This window comes from Rhinatrema bivittatum, chromosome 3 (genome assembly GCF_901001135.1).
Source record: "Rhinatrema bivittatum chromosome 3, aRhiBiv1.1, whole genome shotgun sequence".
NCBI lineage: Eukaryota > Metazoa > Chordata > Amphibia > Gymnophiona > Rhinatrematidae > Rhinatrema > Rhinatrema bivittatum.
This window is the reverse complement of record NC_042617.1, coordinates 9,230,754-9,242,672: the sequence shown is the minus strand read 5'-3', so window position 1 is coordinate 9,242,672 and position 11,919 is coordinate 9,230,754. Positions and strand designations below refer to the sequence as shown.

Below are 11,919 nucleotides of genomic sequence, written 5' to 3'. Positions count from 1 at the left end.
CTTCATCTGAAGAAATGAGGGAGCTGCTCCTCATGGAACTCCATCCAGAGTCTCAGACCTAGAAAGGAGGAGGAATCACATCTACATCTGAAGAAATGAGAGCTGCTCTTCAGGAGGAGGAATCACATCTTCACCTGAAGAAATGAGAGCTGCTCCTCATGGAACTCCATCCAGAGTCCCAGACCCAGAAAGGAGGAGGAATCACATCTTCACCTGAAGAAATGAGAGCACTGCTCCTCATGGAACTCCATCCAGAGTCTCAGACCCAGAAAGGAGGAGGAATCACATCTTCATCTGAAGAAATGAGAGCACTGCTCCTCATGGAACTCCATTCAGAGTCCCAGACCCAGAAAGGAGGAGGAATCACATCTTTATCTGAAGAAATGAGAGAGCTGCTCCTCATGGAACTCCATCCAGAGTCTCAGACCCAGAAAGGAGGAGCAATCACATCTTCACCTGAAGAAATGAGAGATGCTCCTCGTGGAACTCCATCCAGAGTTTCAGACCCAGAAAGGAGGAGGAATCACATCTTCACCTGAAGAAATGAGAGATGCTCCTCGTGGAACTCCATCCAGAGTCTCAGACCCAGAAAGGAGGAGGAATCACATCTTCACCTGAAGAAATGAGAGCACTGCTCCTCATGGAACTCCATCCAGAGTCTCAGACCCAGAAAGGAGGAGGAATCACATCTTCACCTGAAGAAATGAGAGATGCTCCTCGTGGAATTCTATCCTGAGTCTCAGCATCTGAGACTGCCAGAACCAGTGCATGAAGCCCTCGCTCTGAGCTACTCTCTTCTTGAGGCCATGGCAGCAAGCAGGCGACCCTTCTGGGGCAGACAAGTCCGCATGCTTTTCTCTCTTCCTCTCCTCCCCACAGCTTTTCCCTCCCCATGACTGATATCCTGTGCTTCCAGCCTCAGCCTGCAATTATGCAGAAATCAGGTACAGCCACAGGGTTCAGGAGAAGGGAGGAAAAGCCTTGGAAGAGGAGAGAAAAAGCATGGGAAGGGAGGGGGAAGAGGAGTAACTCCAGTAATTGTAGTCTGGAAAAATCCTATTTCACAACTGGACCCCCCAGTTCACTGGTTGTACTGAAATGAGGGAAGGAGTACAAGAGTACAGGAGCTGCCCATCCAAATTCTATCTTCTTCACCAGGCCAAACCAGGTCTCAGCTCACAGCATGGGATGCTCACCTGCCATTGGCTGGACACAGAGAATATTGGCAGGCTGAGGTCAGCATGGGAAACTGTACAGGATGACATCAGCAAGCCTGTCAGTCTCTGGCTGGAATGCATAACCCAGCATCTGGACTGGTCTGGATGGATGAAGAAGAAAATGGTAATTATTAAACATTTCTAGGTGTACTTTGCACATTCTTTGTACTGCAAAACCCATGCTGGCCCCAGTAGGGCATTTCTCTTTGAAAATTAGGTTGCAGGCTGATGGATACAAAGTGCACATAGGCCTGCAAACTCTGCGTCCCATAAGGCTTACAGGTGGTCATTAAAGAGGTCATGTCAGCTTGGGCTATACTAGCACTGGAAACTGGAGGCATTTTAGGCTACACAACCTCGGCAGTGTCAAACTGCTCCTCCTGCTGTTGTCAGCTCAGTGTGCTAAAGGCTGTCCCAGCCTGCATAACATGAGAACAAACCCTGCAGTAGGTGTAGGACATTTTTCCTTGCAGCAGAACATTTGTGCTACGGGCCGGCAGGGCAGTGAATCTAGTCTAAGGACTGTGCATCAAACATGGCAGGAAGAGGAGGTGCCCAGACTTCGCTCCTGGAGGGACAATTCTCGATTTTAATGGGACTAGACGCAATGAGTTAAAAAATACAGACTGGTATTACAGTTCAGTTCACGCTCCAGGTGGATCCAGTGCCTCTGTCTGCTCTCTTGAGGTCGAAACAGAAAAATGTTACATAGAAGGAACTTCATGCTCGCTGGGATGTAGCAGACACAGGAAGAACGAGCTAACAAGACTAACACACTGCCTCTCCCCATCTGCCGGAGAGATTGCTGGGCAGCTCACACTCAGGGGGGCGTGGTATATACACAGAGCCTGCCTCGGCACAGCACATGGCTCCTTTTTCTCTCTTTACTGCGGAAGGCGAGAACCTTGGCAGGAAGCACGACCAGAGCTAGGTGTACTATTTTGTGTGTACCGAGAACCTCGCTGTCACAGTACGTACGTGTGCATCTCACGTACCTACCACACAGTGACTCCTCTGTCCCCCCAAAGTCATTCTTGTGCTGCTGCTGTGATAGAAGCAGGTGCTGGCTTCCAGCCTCCTTGTTACAGAGACACCACCGCGTGTGGACACACACGAGGGTATGTATGCAAGAGAGAAGCAGGGCGGCGGGAGCAGCACCGGCAGAGCTTCTGCCTTACGTGAAGGCGATCCAGCAGTTTCAGTCCTGTCCTTTCTGGCGACATGGCCAGAAAGTTCTTCCAGTTGTTGAAATACCACCGTTCATTAAAGCTTTTGTTTTGTCATTGTCTAATAAGTTATTAGTGTTAAAATGTCATCCTATGTGGAGGAATGTGGAGGGCAAGGGGCTCTGGCAGCAGCCAATCACCCAGGCTTCTCTCCCCCCCTTGATTCAGCAGCAGGGTTCATGGTTTTCTCTCCTTCCTCCTTCTCTCACATATCTCCGTAGTGTTAAGAGGACATGTTTAGTAAAAGTGCACGTCAGTCTGTCTGTCTTTCTGTTCATGTCTCTGCATGCACATGGAGGGAGGGAGCGGGGGAGGAAAGGGGAGAATGAGAGCATCCTCCAGCCCTGCTCCTTGCTATTCCATGGCAGAGGCTTTGCTGCAGTGCTCAGGGCTTTTCCATTCACCTCCTGCTTATTGGTGGATCTCATTGTCAATCAGGCTGTCCTCGCACGACTGGAAGTCTGTGTCATTCAGACTGCTGGGGTTGATGAGGTCCTCATCCTGAGACCCTTGCTCTTCTGTCTCATCTGTTACCATGTCACCTTCTGGGGAGGAGTCCTGCAGCACCTGGGCAATGTACTTCTGCTGGAGGGGAAAAAATAAAGGACATCCTTGTCACACTCAGGGACTCTAAACACCCTCCCGAGAGTCCAATGATCTCCCCCACAGCCACCCGACAACAATCCCAACACCCTCCCAAGAATCCCAGTGCCCTCACCCCCAGAGCCATCTCACAACAATCCCAAAACCAAACCCAAGAATCTAGAAATGCTTTCCTGAATCCCCTCAAGAGAACTCCAGCACCCAACCCAGAGCCCCCCATAGCAAAAGTCCCAATGGTCTCTCCCAACCCATATCCCCGCAAGAATCCCAACGCCCTTCTCTGGAGAAGTTTCTCAACCCTCTTCTGGAAGCACACCTAACCAGTTGTGATGAGTGGCATGTAAGTGAGCCCTTGGTGCTGTGGTGTACTTGACAGTGTCTCGTAGGCGAACCTACGAGGCCTACACAACAGTTGATGAACACAGCTTAAAGTGGGACAGGCTGGAGCTTCAGCTATACTAGCCACCTCCCCCGCAGGGCTTAAGTGGCTCCCTAGGTGCAATCAGTAGAGAAAGAGTCTGAGGGAATGCAAGGGTCAGGACAAGCAGCAGACTGAAGAGGCTACAGGCCAAGGTTGGGGCAGGCAGCAGACAAGCTTGGTCGGGTCCAAGGCAAAAGGTCAGGTCCAGGCAGCAGGCAAGTGTAGTTAGGTCCAAGGCAAGAGATCAATACCAGAAGATCAGGCCAGAGAGGGACAGAAACATGCAGGGATAGTGGACGAGACTGGAACAAAATGGCAAGCTGGACAAGACGAGTTGGGCAAGGCAAGGCTGGTCGAGACAGGTTAGGAAAGGCAAGGCAAGGTGGGCTAGGAACACAAGAACAAGCTGACATGCAAGACAATCAGGAACCCAGGAGCAACACGCACTGCTTGTAGCAGGAGACCTGTTGCTGATGTGTCTGTTGATCCTCAGAGGAAGCCTTTAATGTTGGAGTTCATTAAAAAGTGCTGGGGCTGAGTTCCTGCCTCAGGCCCTTTAAGTGGCTGTCAGGCGTGCACGCACCTTGGGGGGGGGGGGGGGGGGAAGGGGGGCAGAGGAGAGGTGACATGGCGGTAATCCTGCAGACTAGAGTCTAGCTCCCAAGAATTCTCCTCAAGCCTGATGTTTTTCCAGGAGATTAGACATTGAACTTTATTCCTGACCTTCCTGGAATCCAAGATTTCCTGAACTTCATATTGGGTATCTTCCTCTGTTGAGGCTTCAGTGGGTTGGAGGGGCAGTCTGTCCGGCCAGGAGAGGATTGCAGGGATACATGGAAGTCATCATGGATTCATAGAGACAAGGGTAACTTTAGCTTGTAGGACACTTTCCTCATCGGTCGCATTTTTAAGTGTAGTTTCTTTGTACTATTCATACCAAGTGCCCTGGCTAGAATCGGGGTGCTTGGTGATATTTCTTATCTGCCTTCTTTTTGAATTGCTCCGATGCTTATTCCAGGAGGCAGTGCATCCTCTGTCAGAGATCCTAGAGCTCATGTCCCATTACGTTGGCTGTAGGGCAGGTGATGGAAACTGGAACAGGTTTAGGTGTGCGAGGATGACGTTCGAACACACATATTAGGGCAATGACCCAATGGAGCTTCACACATGATTACTGTGGCATAAATTGGCTCATAGAGTAGGAATGCCCAGTTATCCTGCCACATAAGCTCGTAGGAAGGCCCTGAGATTCTGATTTATCCGCTCTGTTTGCCATTGCTCTGGGGGTGGTAAGCCGAAGTGAAAACTAAGGTAATTCCAAACTTCTTGCACAAGCTTTTTTAGAGTCGGACCATGTACTGTACTTCCAAGAGGATGTGACAGGGGAGTCTATGCAGATGGAAGATGTATTGGACAAAGTTTAGCCAGTTCAGGCACCGAAGGGAGGCCTGGGAGGGGCATGAAATGCACCATCTTTGAAAATCGATCCACCACCACCCATATGATGGTGTTGCCACTTGAGAAGGGAAGGTCAGTGACAAAGTCAGCGGCCAAGTGAGTCCAGGGTTCCTTGGGGGATGGCAGAGGCTGTAACAACTCCAAATGTCGAGCTCGAGCACTCTTATTCATGGCACATGAGAGACAGGACTCTTTGTATTGCTTCATGCCAGTCTTCATCAGGAGCCATCAGTAGTGCCGGAAAAACTCCAAGGCTCTGGTGACGCCTGGTGGCCTGCCAACTGGGAGTCATGGGCTCACTGAAGAACTTTCTGACTGTTGCGTCAGAGGTGGATCCTTGGGCCGAGGTGGGGTTGACGCAACCCATAGATGAGGACCTATGGGTCCCCACTGTCGGCAGGTGGAGTGGGCTGAAAGGCAGAGGCCGCTGGAGCTTCACCTATACCAGCCCTTGTTCCCTGCAGGTTGAGCCTTTGGGTGCTGGGGCCGGCAGGACTTAGGTGGGCCTCAAGGTTGGTTAGCAAGAGAGGTTGGTTCAGCCCAGAGACAGCAGACGATAGGTGGCGTAGTCCTACACTGGACTGGGTAAGGTACTGGAACTCGGGCGCCAATGGAACAGAGGTTGGTTGAGGGCGCTTGAGCAAAGGTAGACCAAAGCCTAATAAGTCCACGTCCAGGGAGTAGGCTAGGAGAGGAATCAATGACAGCTTGGATCTGATCACGGAGAAGTCAGTAGCGTTAGTCAATCAAAACAATGGTCAAGGTCTGGAGAATGGCTGTAGCGAAGTCAGGGGTAGCGGAGGTCTGGGTTTGGAGAGAGGCAGAAGCGTAGTCAGGCAAAGCAAAGTCTATATCCGTGCAGTCAATCCAAAACATAGACGGGGCAGGAACAAAGAGAACAGGAACAAGGAACAACGAGGGTCAGGAACGAAGAGTAGAGACTATTCTCTAGCAGCAACGAGTACTCGAGTAGCGAGGAGACCTGTTGCAAAGGCAACGCTATTGAGCGAGGCCTGAGCTTAAATACACTGAGGAGTTTGACGTCATCATCCGGGGCCACAGCTAGGTTCCTGCCGCAGGCCATTCATAAGGATCAGTGATGGGCATGGCACGGGTAGTGGCATCTCTCCGTGGACAATGTGGAGAGGCCCGATGAGTAATGGTATCTTGACCCGAGATGCTGGGGACTATGGCGGAGCCGGAGGCACCAGAGGCGGCCTGAGGTTGGAGCTGGTGGCCTACTGCCGCTAGCAAGGAGGAACCAGAAGCTGGAGTCTGTATAAGAAGGTGAGAGGGCATGCCGCGGGTTTGCCATGGATGGCACGCGTAACACTGACAGACGCTGGGGGACAGACATTCTTTCCAGGAGGGACTGTCGCTGCGGTAGCAACCACGATCCTCGCAGGGTTAATGATATGTTGTGGAAGCTCCAGAGTACCTTCAGTATCAATGGATCATGAAATGGCAGTGGCTCATTGGTTTGAGCAATACCACAGCTCAAAGTCAAACCAACTAAAAAATGACAACCAACAGGCTTGCCAGAGATTCAGTCTCTGTGCTTCCGCCAGGTGTTCCAGATTTTTGTGATGTGTAGACAGTTACTGGGTGTCTGGCCCCTTCCAACAGGTGTTAAGAATATGCCATACTGGGTCAGACCAAGTGTCCCATCAAGCCCAGCATCCTGTTTCCAACAGTGGCCAATCCAGGCCATAAGAACCTGGCAAGTACCCAAAAACTAAGTCTATTGCACTAAGACCATGCCACTCCTTTAAGGCTAACTTGACTGCTAGCAGCCCATGATCTCTGATTATAGTTTTTCTCTCTGGGAGAGAATTTTTTTTTTTTTTTTTAGAGAAGTAGGAGCAGGTAACAAGAGTACCATTGTTGTTGTGCTGAGGACAACAGCCCCTATCCCAAAAGCAGAATCATCTATCTCCAGTATGAATGGCTTGGATAGGTCCAGAAGGTGCACACTCCTGTCATAAGTGAATTCCTCCCTGAGGCACTTAAATGCCTGAATAATGCCGGTGGTCCTGTTCTTGGTATCTGAGCCCCTCTTGGAAACAGCTGTGAGCAGGGCAGCCAATGCAGAATAGCCATAAATAAATTGCTTATAGTAGTTTGCGAAGCCGAGGAAGCGGAGCAGAGTCTTGAGTCCCACGGGCTGGGGCCATTTCAAGATGGCTTTCAACTTTTCTGGGTCCGTGTAGGCCTTACCAAGAGATGAAATATCCCAGGAATATTCTCGTCGAAGGTACATTTCTCTAGCTTGGTGAAGAGATAGTGTTTACGGAGACTCTGGAGGACTTGCTTTACATGGCTATGATGCTCCTTTAGAGATTTAGAAAAGACCAGTATATTGTTCAGATATACCAACACATGGGAGTAGAGCAGGTCCTGAAAGATCTCGTTGACCATAAACTGAAAGATCACCGGGGTACTACATAACCCGAAGGGCATCACTAGGTATTCATACTGTCATTCTCTGGTATTAAAAGCAGTCTTCCAGTTGATGCCCTCTCAGATCCTAATCAGGTTGTATGCCCCCCACCCATAGGTCCAGCTTGGTAAATATCTGCACCCCCTAGGAGGCGGTCGAAGAGCTCAGTGATCAAGGGAAGAGAATAACTGCTCTTCTTGGTAAAAGCGTAGTCAATGCAGGGATGCAGTGAGCTGTCCTTTTTCCTCATGAAAAAGAAATCGGCCCCAGCAGGTGACAAAAAAGTGCGAATAAAGCCTTTGTCAGGATTTTCTTTTAATATATTTAGATATAACCTCTGTCTCTGGAGTAGATAGTGGGAAGACCCTAATCCTGGGTAGTACCTTTCCTAGAATCAAGTCAAAAGCACAGTTGTAGGAATGATGTGGAGGCAGGACCTCCGCCTGCTGCTTGCTAAAGACAACCACATGCTCTATGTATTGCGGGGGCAAGCCCGGTAACTCTGGGGTGATTTCTGAGGCAATGTGCAGCTCAGGCAAGATCTTGGAGAGACATTGTCCATGGCAACAGAAACCCCACCTGGCGATCTGCAAAGTACCCCAATCAATATAGGGCTGGTGCAGCATGAATCAAGGTGGCTCTAAAATGACTGCATTGACCGCTATGGATAGCACATATAAGGTAATCTGCTCTTGGTGTAGAAGGCCCATCTGCATAATGAGCAGAACAGTAGCCCTTGTGACACATACAGGTAAAGTATGTAACCCCGTACGTAACCCTGATTAACTAATTAATGATCTGGTCTTTACCACCTACAGAATTTCGGACTCTTATATCAGCCCCAACATACCGTTCCATCAACTGTTGTTAGAATTTGTTCTGTTAAAATGTTACAGTTGAACCATTATTTGTTCAGTTAAAATGTTATATATGTACTATTAAGGAGTCTCTCGTTCAAATGTAAATTTTACTGCAATAGACTGTTCCAATGTTTACTCAATGTAATAAGTTGTTTTCATGTAAACCGAAGTGAAGGCAGACTGCTATACATTGGTATATAAAAGATTTGAAATAAATAAATAAATAAACAAACAAACTGACAAGATAGTAAGTGCATTGTCAAGAGGGCCGGTCGGGATCCCATAATGCTGTACCAATTACTCATAGATCAAGCTGCCTCCAGCACCTTTATCAAGGAAGGCTTAGGTATTCACATGGGTGTTCTGGAACGAGACACATATGGGTGCCAGGATTTTTGGAGAGGAACAAGGTCGACCTATGGTGGCCTCTCCTGGAGTTTCCTGGCCTGGCAAAAATTCACGAAGTATATGGGGGCAGCACAATAAAAACAAATGGAGGCGTCGGCTTCTCTTCTGAGGACAGCTTGAGGCAGTCTTTCTGGCTCTGGGAGTGACCTGGAAGCCACCGGAAACTAGGTGTGAAGTGACTAGGGCGACAAGCTAAGCTCCTCTCTAGAGCTCATTCTTGGAATCTGAGGTCCAGGTGTATGGCTAGGCTGATTAACTCCTCAAAGTGTCAGGCAAGTCCCAGCCAGCCAGCTCATCATTAATACTTTTCAAGAGCCCTTGTCTAAAGATTGTGATTAGGCTGTCACTGCCCCATTGGAGTTCAGAGGCCAATATGCAGAAATGAACTGCATAGTCCCCATCAGACTGGAAGTCTTGTCAGATTTGAAGGAGCTCAGACATTATAGAAGATGCATGGCCTGGATCATCAAAAATCTGATGGAATTCATGTAGGAAGAGGTTCAGATCCCCTAGAAGCAGATAATCTCTTTCCAAAGGGGTGAAGCCCAGGTTGGGGGGGGGGCCACCCAACAAGGACAGGATGTAGGTAACATTGACCCGATCAGATGGAAACAATGGTGTCTCTAGTTCAAACTGCAGCCGGCATTGATTCAAGAAGCCTCTACATTTAGCGGGATTGCAGCAGATGAAGCGTGGGAGTAGTAGGCCATATCAGGGGTCGGGCAGCTATACCCCGAACATAACCGGCCTTCGTATTTAATTGTTCTTGCAGTTGTTCTAGCTGGTGAGCTAACCTGGCAATGGTGGAGGTTTGGAATGAGTCTGCTGCGCTCAAGGCCTCAGCAAAATGTGATGAGTGGCGTGGAAGCGATCCCCTTGGTGCTTTGGCGTAGTTGACACTGTCTTGTTAGCAAACCTACAAGGCCTCCGGCTACAGCTGGTGGATGCGTCCTACAGTGGGACAGCTGGACCTTCACATATACCAGCTGCCTTCCCCGCAGACTGAGCCCCTGGGTTCTGGCAGCCGGCAGGGCTTAGGTGGGTCCCTAGGGTGGTCCAGTAGAGCAAGAGTCCAAGGGCATGCTGGTGTTAGGACAGGCAGCAGAGTGGAGAAGCCAGAGACAGGTCAAGGTCAGGGCAGGTGGCAGACAAGTGGTCAGATCCAGGTCCAGGCGGCAGGCAAGCCTGATCAGATCAAGGCAAGAGGTCAATACCAGAAGATAAGGCCAAAGAGGGACGAAGACACGAGGGGTTACTGGATGAGACTGGGACAAGATGACAAGCTGGAAGGCTGGAATAGGAAAACAGGAACAAGTGGAATGCAGAAGCCTAGGACAGGAACACAAGAAGAAGCAGAGATGTAGCACAATCAGGTACATAAGAGCAACACGCACTGCTCAGAGCAGGAGACCAGCTGCTGACGTGTCTGTTGCTCTTTGGAGGGAGCTTTTTATACTTGAGGGCCCATAATGTCATGAAAGGGAGCTGGAACGGAGTTCTTGCCTCAGGCTCTTTAACCTGCCAGCGGCCCCGTGGTGAGCTAGGCAGTCCTGCCAGTACGTTTTCAGGAATATGCATGAGACACAAATGCACATCTATTTTATTTATTTATTTTATTTAGATTTTTATATTCCGGCACTTCAAAGTGTACATCAAAGAGGATTATAGAGAAATACCAGCGACAGTGGGATTTGAACCCTGGTTTGTAGACACTGCTCTAACCACTAGGCTACTCCTCCAATCAATGCATATTCATTGTGGCAATCCTGAAAACCCAACTGACTAGGTATGCTGTAGGAGAGGACTGGGAAACACTGCTCTAGAGTTCCTCTCAGAGTCCCAAAACCCTGCAGTTGAGAATCCCAGCATCCTTTCCAGGGTCCCTCCAGATAATCCCAACAACCTCCTTCAAAGCCTCACCCTCAGAGAATCCCAAAACTTGCCCCACAGCTTCCTAGGAATCCCAACCTCATTCTTAGAGCCCTCCCCCCTCAGAATTCCAATGCCTTCTGCAGAGACCACACCCCTCCAAGAATAGTAATATCATCTCCAGAGCCCCCCCACCAAGAATCCAAACACCCTTCTCTACAGTCCCTCTGTCTGAGAATCTCAACACCTTCCTTAGAATCCTAATGTCCTTCTGTACAGTCCCTCTAAGAATCCCAGCACCCCCTGAGAATTCCAGTGTCCTACCACAGAGCACCCGCCTGGAATTTCAACACCCTCCTCAGAGTCCCCCTGAAAATCTCAATGTCCTTCCTGTATCCCCACATCAATGACCTCTCCTGAGCCCCCTAAGAATCCCACTGCCATTTCCCAGAGCTCTGCCCTGGAATTCTAACATCCTCACCAGAACCACTTCAAGAATCCCAACACTGTCCTCTGAGCCTCCCCGAATCTTCATAGCTGATGCAGCCCAGAAAGAAAACAAAGGCTGGGCACATCAACAATGTGATGCAGCACTGCGACAGAGGCATTTGTTATGGCTGCTGGAGCAATAATGCCAGCACCTTCTTCTAATGCAGTTCTTCTTCACTTTTCATGATTATTGTGCCCCTTCATGAGTGTATCCCCAGGTTCCAAAATTCAAACGTCACAACAAAGGGAAATAATCATGAACAAGGCAATTCTGTGCATGATACGTTTATAAATAAAGCTGAGTTGTCTTCCTATAACAGGTGTTCTCAGAGGACAGTAGGATGTTAAGTCCTCACACATGGATGACATCATCGGATGGAGCCCAGCATGGAACTTCGATCTCAAAGATTCTAGAACTTTCAAAATTGCCCTACTGAGCATGTGCAGCTGTAGTCATCACCCTGCCCCCTAGGCAGATTCTCTCAGTCCCTGACATAGCTAATACATGGAGAAACCAACCCCCAGGGTAGGCGGGCGGGTTTCATGAGGACTAACATCTTGCTGTCCTTGGTAAGCAACTCTACTTTCTCCGAGGACAAGCAAGATAGTAGTCCTCACACATGGGTGATTCCCAAGCTATAGGGTGTCCAAACAGGACAAAGCAGGAAACCGCACCATGCTGAAAGCACCACCTCTCTCCCTTTTGTTTGTGAGGCAGCTGATCCACAAGGGGTCTAGGTGGGAATAAGAGTTGGTTTCTACAAAGAGAAAACCAAAGAAAAGACAAACATAAAACCCTGATGCGTAGCAGGGACGCATGAGACAGGGGAGTGATGTGAGTGCCAAACTAGAAACATATTCCACATCACGGAAAACATTACAAGCAGGGTTTCGGATCAGGAGGTCTAGAACCCTCTGGATGCAGGAA

At 49.3% G+C, this 11,919-nt stretch overlaps 1 protein-coding gene across 5 annotated transcripts in view; it reads right to left on the bottom strand.

The window, feature by feature from the left end:
* Positions 1–1,783: 1,783 nt before the first annotated feature.
* The window catches only part of TMEM63B (transmembrane protein 63B), a 298,942-nt gene continuing 288,806 nt past the window's right edge, over positions 1,784–11,919 (bottom strand). For 4 of the 5 annotated variants that reach the window (XM_029592869.1, XM_029592873.1, XM_029592871.1 and 1 more), the window contains one exon: positions 1,784–3,028. In XM_029592869.1, the coding sequence (XP_029448729.1) occupies positions 2,855–3,028 (174 nt within the window). In that variant the 3' untranslated portion in view covers positions 1,784–2,854. The remainder of the gene's footprint in view (positions 3,029–11,919) is intronic. The other variant, XM_029592872.1, reaches the window with a different exon arrangement.